At 36.5% G+C, this 27,999-nt stretch overlaps 1 protein-coding gene across 2 annotated transcripts; it reads left to right on the plus strand.

Annotated features, from left to right (window-relative positions):
• The first annotated feature begins 1,550 nt into the window (after positions 1 to 1,550).
• Positions 1,551 to 26,292, plus strand: LOC122574035 (glutamate decarboxylase). Of its 2 annotated transcripts, XM_043741108.1 has the most exons (11): positions 1,559 to 1,787; positions 2,873 to 2,958; positions 3,311 to 3,401; positions 7,163 to 7,399; positions 15,089 to 15,405; positions 15,868 to 16,119; positions 16,720 to 16,787; positions 22,035 to 22,113; positions 23,840 to 23,989; positions 24,185 to 24,379; positions 24,727 to 26,292. In XM_043741108.1, exons 2-11 carry the CDS (start codon positions 2,902 to 2,904, stop codon positions 24,898 to 24,900), a joined length of 1,620 nt encoding a protein of 539 aa, XP_043597043.1. In that variant the 5' UTR covers positions 1,559 to 1,787; positions 2,873 to 2,901; the 3' UTR covers positions 24,901 to 26,292. The 2 variants fall into 2 exon arrangements, with proteins under 2 accessions (XP_043597044.1, XP_043597043.1); XM_043741109.1 differs by lacking the exon at positions 2,873 to 2,958 and having other exon boundaries at positions 1,551 to 1,787.
• Positions 26,293 to 27,999: the final 1,707 nt, after the last annotated feature.

Below are 27,999 nucleotides of genomic sequence, written 5' to 3' on the forward strand. Positions count from 1 at the left end.
GCAAGGAACTAGGTGTATCGACCTCAATGATGCGAACACGTACACTCGACGATGGATTGTTACGTTCCTGGTAGTTTCTGGGTCTTGTCCTGTCCTCCACCCTCTCACGAAGGACGGAGGAAGTATTGATTAAATTCACCGTCGGCCATTTTGTCCCGCCATCCGATTGGCTGCCGTCCATTTTGTCCTTCCTACCCTTCCCTATACCCTCGCCTAACCTCTACGTTTCTTCCTCTTCCTCCGCTTGTCATTCTCTCGAAGTGTATCCCTCGTTTCCTCTCTTTCCCCTTTCGGTCGGAAAGTCCTCAACCCTCGCGCGACGGCAACACCAGCCACGAGACGCATGCGTCGCGACATTTTTCGCGAAAGAAATCGGCAATCAAATTTTTTGCGTCTCTTTCGCGTCGCACCGTTGCTTCTCCGTCTAAGAAGCGTAGCCGGATGCTGAAACATCCGACGTCAAGAATCGGAGATTCTACGTAGGAGTCGAACGAGTCACGGACGCGCCGTGAATTCTTAGGAAGCTTCATCGGCAACGATTCGAATCTCTTTAAGCGGAGAATGATTTGAATTCCTCAGGATACTAGTGACCAAGAATCCACCGATACTCCAGAATGCAATTTCTATTCCAAGAATAGAATACAATTTGTGCAATACAATTTGTATTAATATTTATAGGATATGTAGTTGTTATATCGTAAATCATTTTTTCGATCTGTTTCATGAGTTTCTTCTTTCAGGATATCAAATTAATTAATTATACATATAATAATGATATTATACAAACATTTTCTTTCTCAATCCATTTCAAGGGTTTCTCTTTCTGTAATCCCAAATTAATAAGGGTTTTCCCAGAAGATTTTTTCCTAGTTTCTAGAGAAATTTTCAAATTAATATAGAAGTACTTCCAACGCGTTACTAAAAAATATCTTCAACAATATTAGGTGATACAGTAGGAAAAGAATGGAGGTTTATTTTAACCTACCGGCAAACGATGACATTTCGCAGGATTTTCACAGGTGATTCGTTTGTTCGCTAGCGGAATAATTTCACGCGTTGTCGATAACGAGTGGCGCTCAAACGATGTGGAGGAGCCCTGCTCGAAAAGCTCGAGTATCTCCGATACTGTCCCTCCAGCGTGTATCTCGGCTAACGGGCAAGCGTGCCGGAGATTTCGCGGCTAAGTAACTCTCTTGGATCCCATCGGTTCCACATCTGGAGTACATTCGTAAACATATGAAAGGAGATACAGTGCACAGGCATCTCTGTGGCGAAAACCGCACGCGGTGGAGTCCTCGTATCTGCCTTCGAGGCTAGAGAGGAAACAGAGATAAAGGAGAGCGACGAACGATACGTCATACCACACTGTCTGACGTCAGCATGACGTTCGAACAGGGATTGGCTAGAGTTCGACACGCCTACGTAACCACCCTCGTACGCGGGTCCCTTTCAACCCTGTGCATACGACGACGTTTCGAGCTCCGCCCACGTGAAAACAACCCCCGCCAGCTGGGGGTAGTTGCGTGGGTTGCACGAGAGAGAGAAACTGGGTCAGGCAGACTCGAGGCAGGCCGAGTCAGGCCGAGGCTCGAGAGTCGTCCAGGCGTTTTCGGCTGGAAGCAGTCCCTTGGAAACCACCCCGAAGCCCGTCGTCGCTTCACCAGTCTATCGTCGATCCATCCTCCAGTCCTTCTCTACCGTTTACAACAGCTTCATCCCCTTGCGAGCGCGAGCGAGATCGAAGTATTGGTACTCCAACTATCCCACGAGGAGATAGCAAGGAATCGGTGAGTACTTCCTTCGTAATAAGAGTTTCGTTGCAACCGTTTCTCTTCTTGACCATCTTCGCTTTCTCCAGTCTTAGTAGTTTAAAGATACTCGAGAGGGTTTTGAAAACAGAACTGTATTTCTTCAAGGGTGGTTTCTATTGGGGTAATAGAAGGATTATGTTTTTGGGATTGTTGTGGAATTTTGTAATGTTTTTTTGAAACCCTCTCGGTTCTTGTTTCGAATTACATGTCGCTTTCACGCATAACTCATTCTCGCTCCATTCGTCCTTCTCAATGTCATTGTGAGGTATCCGTGGATGGATTTATTCAAAATTTGACGAATAATTCGAATAGTATAGTATTATCTTATTTTCTAAAAGACTTTAGTCCATACCTGATTCTAGAAACTTTGTACTTTCTAGAAGACTTTATATTTTATTATCTACACGTACAGGAGCATACATCGTACGTACTTCTTATATTATTAACTCTATTTATTTCATCACAATATGCTACATTTGGTCAAAATCGTATTCTACATAAAAATTCTACATCCCTGAATACCGCTATATTTTTTCCTCGACATAAATCACCAAATACCATACATACGGAAAATCTGAATGAAAGCTGCACGATTCTCTACTAGCTTGCACTATCTTCCTCCTTACGTAATCGTTTCAATCAGCACTTTTATTGCCACGTTTGAATTACTCTCTTTCAGTAGAGTGATCCGTAGTTTCTAATCTCTCGAGGATGATCTATCGCTTACATTTCTTACGCTCCAAGGACCAGTCGATCGGTTCAGAGAGCAACGATACGATTTCAAAGAACCTGAAGTTGAAAGTTCACTGACAATTAAATGCAAAACGAAAAGAAAAAAAGAAATCAGAATGAAAAAGAACAGACAATGCTCTCTGTCCATGTTTCTTTGGTCGCTCGGCCTGCCGTGTTCTTTCGGCGTATTTTTTAATAATTCTCGCTTCGCAGTTGCGCAATTTTTGTCAGGCTCTCGCTATGGATAATAGAAAAGATACGAAAAAGCGCGAAAGTGTGTTGTTCGAAAAGTTCGACACTGAAGCGGACATTGTTGTTGATTGTTGTAGGGACTGAGGCGAGGGGCACAAGCAGAGACATGGACAATGTGCAAATGATCGGCACTAAAATCACAGCGATCAAGGAATACTTATATGTAAGGCATTCCCATCTCGTTTCACATCATTCATCGTGTCTGTCTCTGGTTCTCCTCATTTTGTGATCGTTTATCGTTACGGTAGCTGTTCATTTACTCTGTTTCTTTGGTTCCTTTTAGTAGTATTTCCTTAAGAAAGATGGTAATTTTTGTAATCGTTGCCTGAGAACGGATGCATCCGTACCTTCTATGAGCTTTTACTACTACCAATTTCTTTCGTCAACAGATTTCGTTAAATTTATACTTCGTTCGACGAGATTATTCTAACGAATGTCAGTAATTTTTGTGGTGAATGTTACGAAATATATATTCATGTAGTTCAATAAGTACTGATATTTATTGTAAATTTCAGAATTTCGCCCGGACACACTCACCGACCAGACTAATGAGTTCCGAAAACACGTACTCGCTCTCTAGGGAGCACTGTAACCTGAAATATTCGGGTAAGTTTTATTAAAATCTTTTATCAGAACTTTTTCAATATCACGGCATGCCCTGTTCTTCAGAAATTTTATGTGAAATTAATAGAATGAGTTACAAGTGTTCCTTTTAATGTAACGATAACCTCAGCTTCTCCTACATATATGTTGTATCTTTTCAAACTTTCCCTTAATTTTTTATGCTAAACTACAATAATGCACGCTAATATCGTAGCATATGGCTGAAAAAGTGATAACAAAGATCAGTTTGCTGCGCGACAGAAGAAGTGTACTTTATGTCTGACCAGATACGTTCCGTATCTACTGGCCAATATTCTACTAGTGTCTTCATGCGTCACTGCGAATCCAAGCAAATTATTGTTTCTAAAGTTGTTTCGGAGCATCTCCTCGTGTGTTCCAACTGTGGAGACAGCCTTGACTTTTCGAGAATGAAATCCGGGAGTCACAATATTGTCCTGATTTCGCGAGGTTCGGAAGGGTGCATAATAATAGAGGATTTAGAATTGGCTTGAAGAGGCTCATAGACGACGAGTGGCTGAGGACAGATTACACGCCACAGAAAGGGCGGAAGGGTTTGTTGTAGGGAATCTGTTTACACTTTGCCAAGTGCTAGATACCGATAAGAGCAGCTTCCAAGCTAAAAAAGAATAAAAAAGATGGGTTAATATTTTTCTAGTCAAAAAATGAGTCGATTTTGACATAATTTAGGATTTTGATACCAGATAACAGTAGAGATTTATTATAGAAACGTAACTGTAATGTCTTGAATCGATTTTCAATTCGTCAAACTTTTTAAAATTTTGATAGGAGTTAATTATAGAAGATCTTTTTATTGCAGAAATTTTGTTATAATTTTGATTTCCTCGAAAAGTTTTATCGGGAACTCAAGTAGCCTTGTGTTTCTTCCGACTCGTTACTATAAATTAACCCCGTAATCCTGCTTATAAATCGCCAGAACTAATTGCCGCGTGTAACAACCCCTAGAAGGCGCTTTGATTAAAGCCACGAATAGAGGGTTCCGTGCATCTGGTGCCAAACGACGTACGAGTTCCACGTAGATCAAGCTAGAATCTGTAATTCCGCCAATCGAAACAGCATGTATTCGATGCTTCCGTCTCTTGCACGATTTAACGCTAATTACTAACTTTATTCCTCTGTGTACATTGTTTTCACTATCGATTGAATAACATTAGAGTCTGATCAGTAGTTCTATCGGAAGCGCTGTAAAGCTCGAAAAAAAGGAGACTTTGACGGTCTTTTTAGACGTTAGATTGATAGAGCTGGATTAGCCGAAGCAGAGCCTCTGGAAGCCAGGGATTTCTCTTGTCTAACCATGGGCTCAGAACGATTCACCATAAGGTTCCACGCTCCCTCCTTTTCCCATTCGATTCTCATTCATCGTTCTCGTGATTATTGAAAAATACACTTGCTCCTTTAGGAAAGCTTTATACTACTCTTTCTGAATACATCTTTATCATAAAATTTAACTAACGTAACTTTTGAACGACATTTTCTTCAAATTTAAATGACTTAAGAATCGATATACTCGTATTAATTAAGTTGGAATATAAAGCATATTGAATTTGAGTTGAGATGATCATCTTTTTAAGCAAAATTTTTCTATTAAGAAGTTCAGTATTCCTTCATTCTATTCAGATAACAGAAAAACAGTGACTTTAAAACATAAATACTAGCGAATTTCTGGTCTGTTTATCCATGGGATCTTCTTAATGCAATAGGAAACGAAGGGTGGTTTATTCCACAGGATACTTTATGGTTACCCAGGGACTAAAAGACAGTTCAATCTACCAAGGATTTACCACGAGCACATTGAAATGTCCTACTGTAAATAGTTTTTGTTATCTGCGCCAAACCAGAGCCATAAAATAATTAAATTACTCGAGGTAAAGTTTACATTTTAAATTCCAGTCACAATAAAATTCTATCTCTTAATTTATCCATCTTCCATCTTCCTTTAAATTGAACGTCACAAATTTTTGGAAGACAAATATTTTCAGTGTATCTGTACTCATGATTGTATTATATGCATTTTCGTGTAGTACGATGAATGACTATTGCATGAACGTTCCTGAATAGCAAAACAAGTCACTCGTCACTGGTATAACACGTAGAGGAAGACGAAGAAGAAAAAGAAGAAGAAGATGAAGAGACGATGACGATGTGAGATGGTGTCATCCCACCAAACAAGTGAGAGTGTGTCAATATAGGTCTATACTTTCAATTGTTTGATGAGGTGAAATCATTCTAATAATTGACGTTTTCTGCGAAGGAGAGCCGGCGGTAGGTCGAATCGGCGCATAGTGGGCCCGATCGCGATTCTGGCGGGTCAAAAGTTCGATAACAAATTGTACTCTGCGTAAAAGATAAACGTCTGTTTCAAGTCTGTGTAGTATGCCAGATAAATTAACAAATAAGTGGATAACAGAGTCAAGAGAGCACAGATATAAACAATCGAACTATAATTTTCTTAATCTGTCGCACGTAGGACAGTATTCGTTTAACATCCGTGCTGTTCTTACATTTTTTAAATTTCTCTTGCGACTTAAGGATTTTTTTCGAGAGAACATGAATTGCAATCAAGAAGGTACGCTTTATTAAGTAATTCGTCCTTACAGGTACTCCCGGTAGAACAAGAGACGAAAAATATTATAACGTTCTATTAATATCAAAATCCTCGTAACAATTACATGCTCCAACATTCTCTGTGCACTAAAACTTTGCAAATATGCAGCATGTAGTATAAATTACACTTAGTTCGATTTTAGCGGCCCGTTCTCGCTCGTTTGGTAGTAATATTAAAAATTGTGATTATTTAATAACACGATGAGATTTAAGGAAGAAAAGTGTCTGACGCGGGTAGGAATTGAGCTTATCCCAAAGTTTCATTACATATTTGAAAATATAACGTCTAGAAATATTTTAATGAGAAAAATATAAAATCCTACTAAAAAAAGAAAAACCTGTATTTAAAACTATAATAACGAGCCGTTAAAGAAACGTTGAACTTTTTCTTCAATTTAATGTATTTGAGAACGAGTAAAGGTACTGATTGCACTTGCACATATTGCGTTCGATTTTTGGTCCGTTAAAATCGCGATCGGGCTCACTGTGCGACGGAGCGCCGACGAAAAGACGGACGCTCGATAAAACGGTAATCAAATCGATCGGTGTCGCTGTCGTAGAAGAGATTTCACTTGATTATAACAATTAGAGAGTTGCCAGTAGGCAATTAGCCACCACTACGGTTCATTAAATTCAAATTACTTCGATCAGTGTCGTAGCTTGTATGATTTACCAACTTTTTGGTATCTCAACATCTTCGAAATTATACAATTAAGGATAAGAATTTGATGAATCGTGTTTATAGTAACATTCAAATGATACAATGCTGAATGTTAATGTTATATTTATGATATTTCCAAGAATATTCAGAATTTATAACAAATTATATTTGTAACGCTATTGGAATTATAAGATTCAAAGAGAAAATATATAATATCTCTGAGATTGTAAAATTAGTTATTTAAATAAAGTATTATCACTGAATAAAATTCAGTGAAAGATAGAATGTATTTCGTCAGTTCAATATTTGCAGCATATATCTAGAAGAAACAATTTTCTATAATAATTTCGAAGATACTAAGGAAACGATATGTTACAGAAACTCTGTGTAGACAAGAATATAGAAATGCAAAGAATAGTTAGACATCTATTACTACAATACTCAATTTTGTTGCTCTCAGATATCCTGCCGCAGAATGCCGAAGGTTATCCAGCAACCAAGGAATTCCTGATGAAGGTAGTGGATATTCTATTGGATTTTATCAAATCAACGAATGACAGAACTGCGAAGGTACTCGATTTCCATCATCCCTCCGAAATGATGCGCCTCCTGGATCTCGAAATTCCCGACTCTGGTTTGACTCTTCAGCAGCTTCTCATTGATTGTTCCACCACCTTAAAGTATCAAGTTAAAACTGGTAAGTTAACGTTAATCTGTACAACAAGTTGACTATCCGAACACGTGATTATTATTTAGAAATAACAAAAATAACTTTTTTTATGTTTTAATCGTTGATTATTAATTAAAAGTAAAAATTCTGAATTGAATTAAAATGAAGATTGTTAAACGATTTTTCTTTGTTTGTTAAATATGGATAAAAATAATCTAAGGGAAAAACTGAAGGAAAATTGGAGATGATGACTAGTAGAGAATCGCTTAACACTGTGCTATCACATTTGCTTGCATTCGGGAGGGCGATAAGCCACGTAATTTCATATTCAATTTAGCATACGCGCTCTCGGGGTCGGAGATAAGGTGGCTAGAGACACTTCCTGCATTTCCGTCGGCTACAACCCCCGAAATATACACGTTGCCCTTGTGCACGTGATAAATGAGCGAGGGGCTGCTGCTAACTGAAATAAAAAAACCGTGTTATCACCCAGCACTATCTTGGTTATTTTTCTCTGAGAAGCAGTGATACAGTTTCGAGTTGTATAAAGTTCCATTTCTTTCCTCAATTGTAAAGGAAGAATCGAGTGAAAAATTTGTACCATAATAAATAATCTATGTTAGGTATTAATCCTATTATTCCTACAAAATTAAATTCCATTTATTCCCACAAAATTAAAAATCCTTCCAATTTATTGGACAAATCAAAATATTTAATTTTTGTATTAAATTTCAATACTAAAGTTCTCATTGAAAATTGTTTACCTCCTACATTTACAACTAACGCGATCATAGAATTTTACATTGAGATGTTAATCTAATCGTGGCTTGAAAATTCTATCTATCAAAATATTGAATATTTGTCTCTAATTTTAATTTCAAAATTCTTATCGAAAATTGTCAACTTCGTAAAACAACTAGCGCGGTCGTAGAAGTTTACACTGAGGTATTAATTTAGTCGTAGCTTGGCGAGTCTATAGAGTCTCTCGGTGGAGGAAATGCCAAAAGTCAACCGCAAATCCCCCGCGAAAGTTCGCTATCTCGGCAGGATTCGATTACCAGCTTGAATAGATGCTAATGCACAATGGAAGAGGGCAAACCGAACTTAGGCCAGAAATCAGGCTTGTCTGGTAGCGAACGCCGATGGAAAGGATCGTGGACAGAGTGAATGACGAGCCACCCCCTGTGTATAGAGGGACGCGTGCACGATGTATACGTGCCGACAAAAAGTCCTTATTAGATTATATTCCACGAAAGATTCCCTCTTCGTAGCGATCTGACTGTCATCGAAACGGTGAAAAAAAAGGAAATATCCACCCTTCTGCAATCGAATCGGTTGATTGTAGATACGTTGAAAATGCTTTTTTTGGGGTGTTGGATGATAAGAATGTCGATGATAGTCTTTTGAAATATGACACTATAAAAAGAATAAAGATATTGCGGGTTGTTAAGAGGGAGACAGTGTTTTAGGGAGGGAAATTGTTTATGAACAAATTTTCGTAGAATTAATATAAATTTTAATATTACGATAATCAACTAGTCTCAAGTAAAACTTCATATTAAGAATTAATATGATGCTGAATATGTATTTAAAAAATGAAATATTATATACATAGAAAAAGATTTATGTAAAATCAGTCAAATTTATGTAAATTATCGCTAAGCTCGAAATTTCCACTATCGTGTATCTCACGATATGAGGAAATTAATATCGATTAATATCGAGATACGTACGAAGATCTTGATTGATTGCGGTGGAGCTGGTGAATCGACGTTCGTGATTGATTCGTATTTATCAACAATGACATATTGTCGATATGGAATGTCTATACTATCACGAAGACTGAGAATTTCGAAGGTCTGACACTGGAAAGAAGCCCTGTATTTTTCCTTTATAAAGCTCTTCGTCGATATATAAAATAGGCGCTCTAGTTCTTTCGACCTAGAAAACACAATCTACATACACCAACAATTTTTCGATATCGTAAAGTGAAACTCGGTATAATTACAAAGAGATGGAGCAGTAGTTTTCTTCAGAATTGTAAACCTATCAATTATATTTTTAAGGTAAAATTACGCTTTACCAGCGCAGCCTGAAGAAGACAAACATATAAAATTTATTTAAGATCGAATAAAGTTGTATAAATTATTTATTTGAATTTCACATCTTAACTGCAGTTATCAACGTTTATTTCCTATAGAAAATTGAAAATATATATTCTTTATATCTGATATCAGGAATGTGGAACATTTCGAAGACAAAAGAATAATTATTTTCCAAATCATTCATCCTGAATTCTTCGTCATTTTATGAGACTGCGAAGGGATTAACAGACAAAAAAATTGCCAATTTTCAATCGAGAACTTTCGTCCCAATTCCCCTCAACGTGGATCGAAGTTACGATGGTTTTTTCTGCAAAAAGCCATTGGAATTCGAGTACGGATAACCAAAAGAAGGGGGGAGAGGGTAGAACAATACAAACTGTGCCCATCGAAAAACACGGTTGTAGCGTTAGCGCACGTGGCACCACTGCGCAGGGTGGTGAATTCAATAGGATCGGTGTAATTAAGAGCCATTTCTACACGATTTTCCCTCGCTGGGGTCGAGGGAAATAGTAAATAGGGGCGAGCAAGCGGGGGTAGCTACGGGATCGCTCATAGTTTGAACCCTTCGTGAACTTTCGGCACGAAAGCATCGCCTACACCCATTGGAATTTAAATTGGCATCGATAGCCGGCCGTGGAATGTAGAAATCGTTTCGTCATGGAACGCAGAAGTTGTTACGTCATCCATTCGGTAGAAGGCGAGAAGAATGGAATTCCTGCACCCAAAATCATAACTGTCCAAATATGCCTACAAAGACAAATGGATATTCTCATAAACGATACTCCTTTTCTTTTTAATTCGATTTGATTGATCAATGAAATTGGCTTAAATTTTAGAATTCCTATTGTCTGTGTAAATTATGGTTCTTAAAAGATTTGAGCTTTAATTATTTTTAAAATCTGTTGAATATTTAATTCATAAAGATTATATATTTAAAATTGGTCAAATACGTAGTGCATGAAGATAAATGAAATTGTTGAGTTAAGAGTTACGTAAAAGTTACGTAAAAGAAATGAAATTATGGAGTTTCTCCGTCGAAAGGTGAATAATGCTATTCGCATAAGACGTTTTCTTGTGCCGTTACATAAGTCTGAGCTCAAGACCACATTCGAAATGGTTTTCTTCCTAGTGATATGATTGATTGCACGGTATTAGCGTTTAGCCAGGGTTACACACTTCTCTTCATACAAATCCTAAGCCCTGTAATATATTACCGAGGTCTGCATCGAGCAGGTTCTCCACGTTAAAGTTTGTTCCGTTTTTCTTTTCCACGCGGGAAAAGAGAGCAAATTAGTCGGAAAGTGATACCCTCCGACGTTGTAATTGCTCGTAAGAGCAACCTAGTGAAAGGAACAAATCGCTGAATCTATCGTATCGGACGTACAAATACCAGTCTATTTATGTCCTCCTATATCAACTCCACGAATTACGAGAAATTAATCAGTATAAATCTGTGACAAACATTCTTTAACAAAATAAATAAAAAACATGAAAAATTTATTTTGTAATATTCTTTGTTTCACTACTTTTCTAAATATCTTTTTTACGAATAAAACAATGTTTAACAAAGAAAAAAGTAGAAGTATAATGAAATTGATATGAGAAACTCAGAAATCGTGATAAAGCAAGTAACGCAAACCTGTCAGAAATGTGTTTTAATAAAATCAAAGAAAAAGGAAATGCTAACAGATTGCTATGAAAAGATGACAATATATTCCTCTTTATTTTACTATCTTTTTCAATATTCCGTTATAAATAGACTATAATGTTTGTAACACAAAATTGATATAGAAATTCGATTTACGCGAGGGTGTAAAGAATCGCAATAAAAAGAAAATCACCGTCCATTAGTTTTAAGGGGGCAGCGTCTATTTTGCTATTACTTCGTGGCAATGAAAATGAGTCTAAGGGGATCCGGTTTGAAAATCCCTGCAGCTCACAGCAAAATTAACATACCCTTAAATCTACATAATACGGCAAACCTGCCTGGTTTATCTCGATCCGCGCGTTGCACTCTCGTGCGTTTGTTTTTCGTACCTTCCTATAAACTATGCAAACAAAACGCTCACTACCCATCATGAATGTTTAATCATCGTTGCATTCATTTCTGGGGCGTTTAAAATATTACACCAAAATATTAAAATCTTTTAATGTTATATTTTGACGAATATTATAGGAACGGTACTTATTTCAACTACAGTGAATAATATCGTATTGGATAAAGGTTGACTATAATTGCATCAATTAATAACAATAATGGTAAGAAAACTAATATTATGAGTGTACTGTAAAAATATCGGAATTTTCTGATAAATCGATGAAAACTTTGGAATGGTGGTGAGATAAATTTATCTAATCCATTTACAAAGAATAACGAAGCAAAATAATTCATATATTATTGATTACACAGATTTTATATTAATGATCTGTAACACTCTCTTAAGAAACGCAATGTAATACGTCTAACTTCACTTTTACAACATTCCTCTCTTTCCAATAGAAAGTTTAGCTAGGTTCACTTAATCATCCCCCACTTCTGCTCTGAATTCATTTTCCACGTTCAATCTACAAGCAATTGCACTGATGTAATAGTTAGAACTTTCTCAATTTGTCCCAGAAGATAACGCAAGCTTGCCACAGAATAGTTACGCTAGCGATTCGCGTGATTTACATCAACCTGTCTCGCCAGTTGGTCGAAATAGTTTGTTTTCCCTGTGTCATACGTCAGTTTGAGAGCCTCTGCAAACAATCTAGTCGCGCAGCGACGCGTGTGACGCGCAAAATGCGGGTTCCTCGGACCATCGACCCTCCACCACCCTTGGCTGAACCGTTGGAGCTTGATGCTCTTGGAAAAATCGGGGGAGAGACAGAGAAAGGGAGACGTCTTGTTGCACACCCTAGAACCGGACGCGTGCCACGATCCACGGACCAAGATAATTGCGAATAACACTGCGACAAACGGCTCAGATACCGCTGCCCGATATCGCATTTTTGGGGTGGAGACTCTTATGTCGAGATATACGCTCGTGATTCCGGAGATTTCGATGTTTCACTGGTGGATCTACTAAATTTAGTTTGCCATATAGGGAGAAAAATTGCGATAAGCGCTTGTGGATATTTCGATCATTGCTGATTTTTTTCATTGAAAATTTTTTGAGGTTCTTTTTTGGATATTCTAAAGGCGAAATAATTCGACATAAGTAAAAAACGATCGAATGACTAGAAATCGTAATTATTCGTTGGGGTTTCAAGAATTTGGTTTTATTTCTTTAACTGGGTTAAAATATCGAAGGATGGAATAACTGAAATTAAGGAAACAAAGATAGAAAAGTTAGAAATCGTACTCTTTTGTTAAAATTACAGAAATTCGTTATTCACTAATTTCACGAATTGTTATTCCAAAACTTTCATAAAATATTCTTGAAGATTGCGAAAATTTGTGAGGGAAATCATGATCTCGACTTCGCGCTAGAAAAGTACTGAAGTTACAGTTACAGATGTGCCAAGGGGAGCACTTAGCCCCCGATAGACTGGCGTCATACGTCAATCACTACGTAATACCGTGAGATTAAAATGTCCAGGCGCCACCCTCGAAGTACTCATTCGCGTCTTTAGTCTTAATATCGAGGGAGCAGAATTTTGGGAAAAACATAACGCGACTCTGGAGGTTTCACGCGAAAAACCTTCCGACTATGCTCATTGGTTATCAAAGGTTGCGAAGGTTATCGTACACTCGGGGGAGAAAGTCTTTTCGTGGCCGGATATTCAATGGAGTAAATCCATCAATTCTCGGGATCAAGGGATCTACCTTATTTTAGAGAATGATAGGATATAGGTTTCAAGGGTGGAAGAAAATCCTGCATCACGGAAACATAAATTTTGCAGAAAAATGATATCCATAACTAAAAGAAGGATTTACTTTATATAAATAAATAAAAATCTTCTAATTTATTGTTTACTCCGTAATCTGTTTTATAATTACAGAATTAGGAGTTAATAAGGATAAATCAAATTCATTTAGGTTCGTTGAATAGTAATACTTATGTACGTAAATACATAATTTATTTTTAACAAGAATGAAACAAATAGTAAAAAGATAGGAAATATTTAAGAATCGAAATTAACAAAAAACAATGTGTTTAACAAGGTGATGAATGTAAAAGTATTTTTTCAACCCTGAAATATTATAATAAGGTATTATTTACTTATTACTCCTAAATTATTTTCTTTCTCCATTATTTCTTGTGGATAGCTTAGTAATAATTCTGAAATCGTTTAAAGTGCTTGTTATAGTGTAAAGAGCATTAACAGACACCAATTTATTGCATAACAAAATCTGGTGACTCATATAGCCTCTTTACTCCATGTTTAATCACAAAGGTTCCATATTTACTTATCAAATTCTAGTGTTTTCTCGGTTCATCTTGAATTATTGCAAATTGTCGTTTATATCGAAACATTTCCACATGTGTCCTAAGTATGAAAGCAGCCTTAACATTTGTAGAATGAAATCCAGTAATAATAATATGGTTGAGCTACAGGATTCCCCGATTTTTGTATAAGCATTATTATACTTCTACATTATCTATATATTAATCTTGCAATATATTACAAGTTTAATATCTTAGAATTTATATTTGTTAAAATCATTTATTTTTTGAATAAATATAAATAAAACTAATAGACTGATTCGAAATAAAATTATTGATTACCAAAGAAAACGAAATACAGAAATCTAACTTGATACAGCAGTGTATCTCGCGTACAAGAAACAGTAGAATCCGAGCACTTGTTCCCCCAGTCGCATCAGAAGGCAGACTCCCATCGAACAGAAGCATTAACCCTGATCCTGGCGCGATGTTCAGCAGAGCGGATGACAACGTACTCAGCCAGTAGCTTAAAGCTCTCTCTCTCTCTCTCTTTCTCTCTCTTCTCGCTTTCTATTCGCGTGTCTTTAACGTCCGACCTCGCTGTTTGGCGTCACGAACGTTGGCAATATAATTTTTGGCCACGTGCCACGTCGGTGTTATTAATTACCCCGCCATTGGACGCCGTCTTCAAACAATCACGATTTCAAAGGAATTAGAACGTCACCCTGATTCATGATGGAAACGATTAATTTGAATGCTTCCTTCCGTGGCGAAAGGATTGTTTCGTGAATTTAACGCAGACATTTGTTTCAAGGATTTCAATACCATTGTTCGATCGTTAACACTGCAACTACTATATCCGTCAAACGACTTTTTATGTTTGCAATTATTAAAAACGCAGATTCTTTGGCAAGGTTAATATTGATTTTTATTAAGATTAAAGAATAATTAACATATTACGGATGTTCATGCATTTATAGAAAATGTAAAAATGCAGAACTGCACGAAATGCTCTAAAATATATAATAAAATATTCAAACTATACTTTATTTAGAGTTATATATTATATAGCTATTAATATATACGCATACCTATTTCTTTCCATTACACTATTCTAATTATAATCATCTGCGTATGGTACATTTAACTGTACAGAATATAGTGACATCGGTCTATACTTCCAATATTAAAAAATGTGAACTAATGTGATAATTCCATTTTTCTTTTGCGATTTTCTTCAGGTCATCCTCATTTCTTCAATCAATTATCCTGCGGTCTTGATATCGTTTCGATGGCTGGTGAATGGCTGACAGCGACAGCCAACACGAACATGTTCACCTACGAAATCGCGCCGGTGTTCATTTTGATGGAGCACGTGGTGCTTCAGAAAATGAGGGAGCTCATTGGTTGGAACGGTGGTGATTCCATCCTTGCACCAGGAGGTTCCATCAGCAATCTTTATGCTTTTCTCGCTGCCAGACACAAAATGTTCCCCGCTTACAAGGAACGAGGCCTCGCTGCTATCGGGGGACAGCTAGTTATGTTTACGTCTGACCAGGTATGCCTAATTCTATTTATAACATTTTCTATAAGCTCAGCGATAAATCAAACTTTATTCTTGTATAAACCGGTATATCTTCGTATCTTCTTCAATTTCTATATCTTTGATCGTTAGGATACATCTTGCGTTCTTCTTTAAGAATTCTTTAATTCACAATTCTATAAAAGAATCTTAATCGCGACTCACCTTCCTCAAGATATATGAATTTTTCTATTTATCTATTTTTTATAAATCAACAATGGAAGTTAAAATCTTCCAAGATAGAATTTCTATAAATTTGTTAGGCTAGAAAGAAATCCTTTGCAATGAATTCACTTTTAGAGAACCCTTTGATTTATAATAATCGTACAAGAGAATTGCTTTTAGAGAAATTTTATTTCTAATTTCATAGTAAAATTATAGCCGCCATATAATCTAGAAAGAAATAAAAATTTAAGGCGTGGTTAATTTGTTGCACAGTGCCATTATTCGGTGAAATCATGCGCCTCTGTCTGTGGACTGGGAACGGACAACTGTGTGATGGTTCCCAGCGATGATCGAGGACGCATGATCCCATCGAAGTTGGAAGAATTGATTCTGGAACGCAAGGCTAGAGGACATATTCCCTTCTTTGTGAACGCTACCGCAGGAACGACCGTCATCGGAGCATTCGATCCTATTCCAGAAATCGCCGATATTTGCCAGAGACACAAGCTCTGGCTACACATCGACGTGAGTGATCAGTTAATTCTACCAATAATTATAATAATTAGATATTTGTACAAATTGATATGTTTATGAACGCAACCAAAGAAGTCGGATCTAGTCGGTGAAATTAGTTTTATCTCCAAAACATAACGATTACTATACTGTGAATATTTTATACAATTTAGATCATTGTGTGTATTTTTTATAGTAATCACCAACAATAATTCTATCGACGAGAGAAAATGGCTCAAGAATAGACAAAATATTAAAGTCGTTGTATTTGTTTCAATTGTAAGAACGATCGATCGTTTCCGTTGTATCGCGCGTATAAAATTAAAAAATATATTTGTTCGAATAATATAATGAACAAGATTGAAGATGAAAGTGTTTCGAAGCTAGAATGGGACGAGAAAGATTTTCACTTAGCCAGACGGCTTATTCAAATCGGTTTAGCGTTCGAACGATAAATGCCAAACGCGTAAGAGTCTTAACGTAAATAATAGATGTGAGAAGCGTCACGTAGTCGGCGGCCAGTTTCGATGGGTTAAATTGAGGGAAAATTCGGAAAATCTGGGCTTTAAGAGTCAACGTTTACAAAGTCTTCACGAAATATTCCTTTCTTAGGCGGCTTGGGGTGGTGGACTGCTTCTTTCAAGGAAATACAGACATCCCCGAATGACAGGAATCGAACGGTGAGTGAAAAGAACAAAATATTTGACTTGTGTTATTTTTTATAAAAAAAATCGTGACGTAATTTCACCCTTAAACTGATCCAACTTCCTTGACTCGCCTCTTTTCGATCAACCAGAAACACCTCCACGCGTGTTCCATAGAGGGGCGGCTTAATCCACGTACTTTATATGTAGTTTATTGAGGCTTAGTTTGATGGAGTCACTCAGAAAGAAAGCATACGCACACGTGGGCACGGAAGATAAAATCGATAAAGCTTTTTCAATGTATTCGGGATGAGAATAAGACATCTTAAACCTTAGAAAAATCACTTTGCACGGGAATAGGATAATTTCTTTTAATAATGACTGCAAGATTACAATAATACGAACTATAGTATCCTGAAATTTGGAAAAATGTAGATTAAATAGGATTTTTTAAGTAAAATAGTCCCATTCATAAATTGATATCAATGAGAAATGTTATAATTATTCCACATTGCGGATATTTATACAATCCCGCATATTTTTCAGAGCATGGCTAAGAAATGAAATTTAAATAATTTTGTTTCATCTAATATATATTATCAACAGATATCTTACTTTGAATATTTTATATATTTACGCACAGTTTTGCATTTTCAATCCTGCTGCGTTCCTCGACTCTTTTTTACTCAGTTATGTTATCTTACTACTAAACAATTTCTCAAGTAAAAGAAATTCAATTTTATGCTAATAATGAAATTGAAATATCGAAATATGAATAAAAATTCAAGGAATGCAGCATAGTTAAGTTGTTCATAAAAATACATAAAAATACATAAAAACCCAGCAATTGTTATTCCCAGAAATCTTTCTAAAACTTGGAATTCTTTAATTAATCGCGAAACAATTAAAGGAATTTGTGAAATATAAAAAATCTATAACAAGATTCTTTAGCTAAAAATTAGGATAAATTAATCGACGCGGAAAGAAGATACCTGCCAGCTATTTCTGTACAGTGTCGTAATCCGTAGAATCGAGGGGCGACAGAAAGGAGTGACTCCTGTCCTCGACACATGCGAACTTTCGCATATAGATTCACAGAGGCGAGCGATGTCCGACCCCTCGCGCTGCAATTGGGGGGGTCAGGAATAGACCGATTCGGGGGTAGCTCAGATGGGGTTGGCGAGATTAATCCACGATTTGCATCCGGCCGCATCTGCTCCCTTCATTCAACGCCAGACAGTCCGTGACCCGAAAAAAAGTGGCACGAGGCCTGCCAGGAAAATCATTTTCATACAAAAAGTCGCCGGTTTCGAGCAATTTCGAGTATTGTCACTTGTTCTTCTGCATCGTGGCATTTATTCAGAATTTTTCTCTACACAGAAAATGTTAATATCACATGTTATGAAAGAAGTTTGCTGTTGTGTACAGTAGTTACTATATATCTATCCTTTTCAAGCAGGAGTAAATTACTATTCTAGTTTTAAAATGTGTTTTTGTTACAAATTTTCGTGGCACGAAGCTTCTTCGAATTCGATTGAAGCTTATTAAACATCGCTACACAAAAAATGAAATTTTATCGTGCGCAGGCGAAAATGTTTTGTTTCTTTGTTTTTAAGCTGATACAAATTATTGGGTTTACTTCCATGATTAATTTTTACAATGTTTCATGGCAATATTTTTATAAGTTTTACATAAGTGAGATAAGGGGTGAAAACAAAATTCATAAGAATTATCAAACTTATATTTTTGAATTGTTACTTGTCGGTATTGCCACATGTACAGTAACAAAGCATGCAAATATCGAAAATATTTTTCAAGTATCAAATCAAGTCTGAAAATCGCAGTAAAGGAAATATGATACGTAGTTCAGAACTGATAAGATTAAATATTCGCCGATTCCACGATGATGTGTAACAATGTTAAATAAAGCGAAACACACGGTATGTAGAGTAAACGCGAGTAAAATCCTCCACTCTCATCGCTGTTTTGCTGCTTGTACAGACTGTACCCCAGGACTTCCTTCCTGTGAAAGTCTTGATTAAAATGGCAAACGAAAAGTCCGAAGGACGAGCAACAGCTGGATCAGTTCCCTGGAGCGCATTTGCAGAACAGAACTCTCCTCTTTATATATCGACGCGCCGCCGCATCGTACCGTGCCTTCCGCGGGCCTGAAATAAAAGACCGTGCCTCGACAATGCTGGATTAAACTCTTACAAAGGGAACATCTTCCCTCATTCTCTCGTTGTCTGTCTTCTTTATCGCCCCTCTCTTCTCCTCCTCAACTATCGTTGTTTCTCCCTCGAACAGTACAGTGCAAACCCTTGAAAAGGAGCGACACAGGGAAAGAGAGAGAGAGGGAGAGAGAGAAATAGAGAAAAAGGGAAATCGTGATTCCACTGTCGCGACAAAGTCAGAAATGATTACGCATAAAAGATTCTGGGGAAGAGAGCAAGGTTTGCAGGCGGAAGTGAATCTGATAGTTCGCGTCCTTCTCTCTCTGGATTCAACAGATTTGTCGCATACTCGGCTAAGCTCAGCTGCTTTCACGTGTATTTTTCTTTCATATACACTTCCCTGAATTGTACCGAAAATTCTCGATTCTCTGGAGCGCGATTATTACGATCTCGTCCGGTGATCGTTGCAAGTTATTCTTATTTTGAAGTAGTTCCTCGTTCACAATATGAATTTTTCCAAGTCAATTTATCCCTCAGTGTCAACTTAACGTAATAATAAAGGAAGCAATATAAAGAGAAGGTAAATAAGTAAGCTTGCAAAATTTGTTCTTGCAATCAAAAATAATGAAATTGATATGCACGCAGGTATTAAAGTTATTACGCAAAATCATATCTTTATGAATGTAACTAATGGAACGGAAACTAAGCAGAGGTTTGTTCGTAACGAGTATCATACTTTAGATATTTCACACATTTTTGCGTATCGTGTGCATTTTATGTATTTCTGAATTTTAAATTATAAATGGATAAACGCACACAGTCTAGTTACTAGGCATGTTCGTGCAGAAATAATAAAGTGATGGAAAAGCTATACTACTTTTTTTGCATTTGAATGGATACAAAAAATGGATAAGCGTTAACATTAGATGAATCTTGATCCTCTTGTATTTCGGTGAACGTAGAGAATTGTTTTTGAGATTGACGTATCAATCCTTCTTCCTCAATGCATAATGAATTTGACAGTTCCAGTTGAAAAGTAGCTGCTTTCCTCGCCTACTTTCTGGGAGGGGAGGATAATTAGCAACCCTCGTAATATATATTGCGCGGCTTTTGGGGTTGGCACCTAAGACGAATTTAAGAGTGAACGGAGGGGTGCTGCACGCGCCAGCCCCAGTTGCGAATCGCATTAATCACTCGAGCTTTATGTACAGACATTATGCACACTCTTAGCGATATCTTTTTAACTAATGGAAAATCAAAACACCTGGGAAACCTTCCTTCGGTTCTCTAAAATGAAACTATGCTCTATAAAATTATAATTTCTCGATTAATTAAATCACATATTAATTACACAATGAAATATTAAAACAAATGTATGCACTGTGGAATCGCAAGCTTTACGAATACGAAACGTCGAATGGGAGAAGCTGTTGAAAGTGTTAGTGATACAACAGTACGATAAACTCGTATGTTGAAGAGGATGCAGAAGAGTGACTAATGGCAAACGTCTGTCGTCGACACGAATCTCTTCCCTGGCCGTCTCGAGTACTCTCACATCATCTACAGCACAGTCAACAGACAGTAGGGACAGTTTCGCGATATATGTGTCACTTGCCAAGTGTCGATAACGTTTGTCATGAAGCAGACCGTACCGCGCTCGTCTGCACGTGTACATCTGATTCTACTTGAACTGAGTTAACTGGTGCTGATTGCATAAGCGAAAAGCTACACGTCCCGAATTATTATTATGGAATATGAGTACGACACTGATGACTATCATTTAGAATATCTAGCACTATCAAGGCTACGGTTCTTTCTATTCTAAAAAACGATAATCGAATATCGAGAAATCGTTTGACATTCAATTAACGTTATTTTAATGTATTTCATATTTATATTTATATAATATTTTAATTTACTTTTGCAACAGGTTAAAAATATTTAAAATTTTATTAAAGTTCTACATTACTCACAGAGATTTTCACTAGATTATTGTCAAATTCCAACACTTTATAATCCAATAATCTTTTTACGCAATAAGTTCCTTTTTGTGCTGTTTTATTTACCTTTAAAAAAGACAAAATTACAAGGATTAAAAATTTAACCATATTAATTTCTAACTTTTTAATTACAAAAAGCTCTGATTAAGAGATTACCTCATTAAGAAATCATGTACAACCTATCTGATGCATATTAAAAGGACAGTGGATTATTTTAATGGGAAGGTGAGCGACACTTGTTGAACGTTTCGAGTGCATCGCAAATTAGTGTCATGTAGTATACAGGTTCTCGCGTTTCACCGCGGCAAGGATTAAGAAGGGTTAGGAATTTTTACCGCAAGGGTGTGTCTCTTAGGAGCAGAGGGTTAAATCCAATCCCGTGGCTATATTAATAGCTCTTCTCTCGAATTGATGGACCCCCTCGAAGCAGGAGGGAAAATAACTCATATTTTATCCCCTATTGGTCCCTTCGGGAGTGGATAACCGTTTGACGACCAGCTGAGCTCCTTCGCCTTTCTCAGCCATATTTATGTCACTCTTTTCGTTAGATTACAGATAAAATCTGTTCCACTCACATTTTTCAATTCATTATCTCCTGTTATTAAACCCAAATCCGAATCACAATCCTATTTTTAACATATTTAATACTTTCACAATTTCTCGAGAAGATCTACTATAGATCTTAGTTTCTATATATTAATTTCTCTGAAGCCCAGCTGATCAATTCTACTTTTTATAAATTTCTCAATTTCGATAGGTACATGATTACTATTCAATTCTCAAGAAAACAATGATTTACTTTCACAAATAATAATAGTACAATAACTTTTGAGATAAATTTAAAAAATTAGTGTTTGCGATATATCATCACGCTTCTATACTTTTCTATTTGTAGAATTACTCAATATTCCAAACAATTCATATTACTCATTATCACAATATCTTTTTTCGAATGAAGAATTATTTTCTTTCTCTTTTCAGATACCCAAAATTCTTTAACTAGTATCTATATATAATATCATTCAACTTCAGATTCTCATAATAATTCTAATGATATTTGAATAACAATTTCCATTCAGATATTCTTCATAATATGTCAATGTTCACAGAGCCGACTCCGTAACCTGGAACCCGCACAAACTCATGGGAGCGTTGCTTCAGTGTTCGACGATTCACTTCAAGGAGGACGTAAGTCAACGAAACTCATTCTATTATTCGTCTTACTGTACGTAGAATTATATCATGATCCATCTCGGCGACGTGTCTCATACACGTGGGTATACATCATGTCGAGCAAATCGACAGCTCGAGGTCGTGGACCGAGCAAAATTCCGGTCTCCTGGAAGGGCGATGACACAACAGTAGTTGCATTCCATAGGGCTAGACGTACGCGTCGGAACGCAGCACTGCAGGAATTTAATTAAACTAAGAGATAACATATGTTGCCGGCCGTACCACGACGGTTTGCCCGGGGGTTTATCCCTCCCACCCCGCGCTTGCGTGGTTATTGCTAACTCAGAACTTCCCCTTCGGATATTAAAATTCCGTGCGCCGGCTGCCGCGGAACGTTTCGAGGGAGATTTTACCAAGCCTTTTCCTTCTTCGTCCTTATCGTTATCCTTGCACGATCGGGAAAAATCAGTTCGAACAACCCCGGGTTTAAGAATTGTTGCAACTTGCAATAGGCAAATCAGGATCACGAATATGAATATCAATATGAATAATCGAAACTGTTATGAATTTTTTCACTTGACATACAGTGGATAAAAGGATAATTGATGATAGTATAGTTGTACGGAATAGAGTTGTGATTGATAATGACTGCCACGTATAACAGCAATAATCATGTACACAAATATCAATTTTTAATTTTCTCTTGTTAAACGGTTAAATGATCATTGTATCACTTTATGTTTTCCCTTTTATAGTCCAGAAACGAGAAAAATCCATGAGGAATATGTGTATATACATATGAAATATACGCGTATTTGATCAAGTACAGTCAGTTTCTACTTACTCGCGTGTTATTCGCTTATTCTTGAAAAAGTGAAGCTTTTCAATGTCGACCGTCTATAATTTTATGCTATTATATGCACATAATGCAAATACAGACAGTTTTATGTATAGAATAACCGTGCGTCTGACCAGATGCAGTCCGTTTCTACTGATTCGTGTATTAGCCACCTATTCTTGGAAAAATTGAATTTTCTCATATCAAACGCGTATAATTTCCTCCTATTGCGTGTGTATGCTATTAATACAAATATTCTATATAATTAGTCCGCAATTATATGCTATTTTAATTGTGACGAACTGTGGATTTAAAGGTGGCAACAATCGTCAGAGAAATTCAACGTTCTAAATATCTATTTCTTTAAGCTCTGATGATTTATTAAATTTATAGAACTCATCAACAATTCTCAATAAATTTTCAATGAATTTTCAGTCATTTTTAATTTCCCTGTATTCTTTATTGTCTCTCTTACTGTAATTCTCTTCTCATTCTATAAAGTCAGATTAACGGCGAATCACGAGGGACGGATGTTTAACGGCAAGCTTTCAATTAGCTTTTAGGACGCGAAACGCGTAGAATCGCGGAATCATGGGTGTACAATGGTGGCTGGTAGGGTGGCGGAGTACCAGTCGCCATTTTGTAAATTCAATATCCCTCAGTTTCCCTCTTCCTGCGCATGAGTTGAATTCTCATATCGACCGGGACCCGTCTCTCCGGAATCCGTTGTTTCTTGTCGCGCCTGTCAATTAGAAACTTTCTCGAACGCGCCTCGAAACGCTCATTGTGCAAGCTCCATAAAATGGACTGAAAAAAAAAAAACAAACGAGAACTGGTAGACAACAGGAGAGACGATGTTTTCTCTCCTCTTTTCGCGATGTTCTTTATGTCTTTATGTTGCAGGGATTGCTGATTAGCTGCAACCAAATGTCCGCAGAGTATTTGTTCATGACAGACAAACTGTACGACGTGAAGTACGACACCGGTGATAAGGTGATTCAATGCGGACGTCATAACGACATCTTCAAGCTTTGGTTGCAATGGCGAGCCAAGGTAAATGGACGTAGCAATCGAACAAAACTGGAGAACATAGATAGAAATTATTAAAATTTAGAAGAGATAATCCTGACGTACTTCGTAAAATAAATTTCAGAGAGTAGATGGAATGAATGATCAGAGAATATAATTCAGTTTAGAAGGATATTTAATTTGTATGATAAAGTTGGACAAATTCGTTTTGACATACAGGGTACAGAAGGATTTGAGAAGCACATGGACCGGCTGATGGAACTCTCAGAGTACATGGTCAGGCGGATCAAACAGATGTCTGATAAATATTATTTGATACTGGAACCTGAAATGGTGAACGTCTGCTTCTGGTACCTGCCAATACGCGTTCGGAACATGCCACATACTCAGGAGAGGATCAAGATCCTTGGAGATGTGAGACCATCTTTTGAGAACTTACAAATTTTTCTAACTCTATCCCAACGTATTCAAATTACTAGATTGCAGAGTTTTACGCATATTTTATTGTAATTTCTCGTCAACTTACTAAATATTATAACGGGTATTATTTTTTCATTCTGACCATAGTTTAGTTAAACCTTAATTAACGTTCCAGATCTCTAATTCTCCATTTCCAAACTTAAATTATTAGCTTGGAATATTTCAACTTCACAATTTTCTGATTATCCTATATTTCATTAGAATCATTTCTATCGATAATAATAATATTTCTACATGTCCTCAATGTACCGAGAAAGCAGAAGAAAAATATGTGTTCACAGATTTGCCCCATTTTGAAAGGCCGGATGATGCAATCTGGAACACTGATGGTCGGCTACCAGCCGGACGATCGACGGCCCAATTTCTTCAGAAATATTATCTCGAGTGCCGCGGTAACGGAAGCGGACGTCGACTTCCTGCTGGATGAAATGGACCGGTTAGGCCGTGATCTGTAAGAAACCCGCCCGTTCTAATTAATTGCATAATCAGCCGCCGCGATGCAGTTGATTATATCGCGACATCGTATCGAAAGTGATTCCAGCTGATATTAGAAATTCATTTAATGAGCAGGAGAATCGCGTCGCGTTTCATTACGTGTACAAAATTCGGAAGCCAAATTCGGGACTCGCATTCATAATTACTATCCTAAACAGTGTGTACCGGCTCTCTCCTTTTCTCTTGCAGACCAAAAAACATATTCGTTGTTTTATTTTATTTCTTCTTTTAGTAAAAACTTTTAGATTTAGTTAATTTCTAAAAATTAAATAAAAGATCAGTTTTTATTCACATCAAAGAATATCTCTCTTACTTAAACTAAACTAAATTTCACTTGAGAAAACTTTTGTTGAAATTTCTATTGCTACTATCCAGAGCTTAACTTGAATTTGGATTTTTGGTACAATATCTGCATCTAGGGAAATGAAAATTAAAATTAAAATTATAATAGACGATCGTTTCGTTTGAATATTCTTTAAATGTTCGAGCTTGAAATTGACGACAGAAGAGAGTCGGTCACCGAATCATCGTTCGTAGCACGAGAAACGCTTCTTCAGCATATTACAAGGCAGCTACTGAAGATCGAAGGATACTCATAGCATGTAAGTTCTTTAGGTGTAAGCGTACAGCACATCCACGAAACGAAGAATCAAGTTACAAAGCTCTAGCGATGCTTCCGGCCGTAAATGTTAGTAGTTTTCATTCCTTGGCGCTATACCTATTCACTAGAAAAGAAAAGGGAAACGAAGGAGTAGCAACGACGCGTTTTCATCATAGATTGAAACAATAGTAAAATATAGTTAATCGCGCTTATAATGACCGAGAGTTCGTTTAATTAATATTTTATTTCTTAGTGAAAATACATGACAACACGCTGCAACAGTTGGCTCCGTATCAGAACGTTATTCAGAGTTACAGGATTTAGAAAGAAGATAGTCGAAAATTGGTTTTGATTACATCATTAACGTTGCGTATGCCTCACAGGGAGGCAATAAGTAAAATAAATATATTACGAGAATAGTCACGAACGGAAAAAGAAACTCAAAAGAACATTGAATTAATTAAAAATTCGTTCGAAGAGAACGAGATAGATGTACAAAATATTTTTACTTGCATCGGTACACTGCGGAGTAATATAGAGATAAAAAATGATATTAGTTCGCTTAGAAATGATGCGCGTTAATTTGTTGAGAGACTAAATGAATTTGTTACTTATTGATCGTTTGCAAAACTATAAAATAAAGAGGGCAGGCCTGCATACATTATTATTATTATATACAAAATGTACGTATGTTATTATTTATTATTTAAGAGTTTCACCACTAACGGAGAGTAATATTTATTAATATACATTATAGGAAACTTGAAAAAAAAGTATAAATGTATTTGAAACTAAAAAAAAAAAGTATAAGTATATATATAAAGAACAAAGCGTATATTATATACAATATAAATATATATATTTAGCGTTGAGATTTTAAAATACAAAACACAAACCCATGAAAGTACATGCTTTTTCAAGTATTCGTGCGAACGGTTGTCATTTAGTTCGTCGATTACCTTTATACACTGTTGGAAACTGATCTTATTACGTATTTCGTAAAGAAATCTCTTATTAGAAATTAGTTCCGTAGTTTTGAATCGTGTTCCCGTCTTTCACATAACTTTTTAGGGGGACACTATCGATCGTTAGCTCCATCACTTCTCACACGTTGATTCATTTTGTTAATACAAAAAAGAGAAACCATAAAAGAGAGTTGTGTCTTTTTAACTACAAAATTTCGATATTTTTGTCTCGTATGAAACGACGAAAGAAATATCAATCTGTTCGGCAATGAAAATATAAAAAATGGCAACACTTAAGAACCGAACGACCCTATATAGATTTTTCGATTCACTCGCCATTGAGTAAAAGAACGAAGATGTCTTTAAACTTAAGTAAATACAAAATATCTAGGTGTATATTAATAAGGGAGACCTAAAATGTATTTATTGTAAATCTACGAATTTACTCGACGTTTTCATTTCCCGTCGACACTTACCGAGCCGTCGATAGATCTTTTACCATTCACAAGAAACTCGAGAACGAACGAGAACAAAATAATAAAAGACAGAATAGAAGACAAAGTATATACAGAGGCGGGAAAATAACGTGCTAAGATAAAGGGCCTGATGCGGTATTGTTTAAGTCGTAGGACATTATCGACATTCCTGTTACGCATGATTCGAGTCAACTTTTAATAATATCCATCTAAAGCTGACGTGAGATGGAACTTGCGAATTGTAATGTAAAATCGAAACGATATCATGACGCATTAGACAATAGTAGGGGAGCAGAGGGTATGTATTTTTGAAGAAAAAAAAGGAAACAAATGAATGACGTTTATCTGACCACGATTACCGATACCTGCAGAAGAGACATTCTATCGAACCGTTGTTGTTAATTGTCCATAATTTTATCAGCGTTATAAATTTTTTTAATCACCAGTCGTTGATACTGCCGACTGAATGGCTGATTTTACTTCGACGAATTCACTCGTATTCTAACGTAATTAAAGAGAACACAGAGAAAGACATTATCATATATACACACAGACATATGCACGTATATTAAAAAGTTTAGCCAAAGGTACTATATTTCTACAGCTAAAGGAATTATACAATGACACTATCTAAGTAGAGAAAAATCTCGACCCTTTGATCTGCATACATGTTACACGTACATTTGGCGAATCTATAAACTTCACATTGTTGTGAATATAAACGTAAGAAGTATACCTTTGCCATATCAGTGCCGTTAATTAACGACGGTTTTGTACATTATTCTTGTGCCCATTTCTTCTTATACCTTGACGAATCGAAGATTTGTAAATAAAAAGCCGCGGAATACGTTCCCTTCTATATTTCTTAGCACTCGTTGTACCAATATGAAAATTATTTGTAAAGTACACTAAAACGTGTCACATTCTATTCTTGTGACATTGTTACTGGATATTCTACGCTGTTGTACTTTATTGTTATTCACTACATAATTTAATGTCTTGTTATATATACATGAT

This window comes from Bombus pyrosoma, linkage group LG13, assembly GCF_014825855.1.
Source record: "Bombus pyrosoma isolate SC7728 linkage group LG13, ASM1482585v1, whole genome shotgun sequence".
NCBI lineage: Eukaryota > Metazoa > Arthropoda > Insecta > Hymenoptera > Apidae > Bombus > Bombus pyrosoma.

Excerpts from the sequence above, each read along its gene's own strand:
- LOC122574035 (XM_043741108.1), top strand. The coding sequence starts at position 2,902 with ATGGACAATGTGCAAATGATCGGCACTAAAATCACAGCGATCAAGGAA. Across the intron at positions 7,400-15,088 it reads AAAGTATCAAGTTAAAACTG|GTCATCCTCATTTCTTCAAT; the intron begins GTAAGTTAACGT and ends GATTTTCTTCAG. Across the intron at positions 15,406-15,867 it reads TTATGTTTACGTCTGACCAG|TGCCATTATTCGGTGAAATC; the intron begins GTATGCCTAATT and ends TTTGTTGCACAG.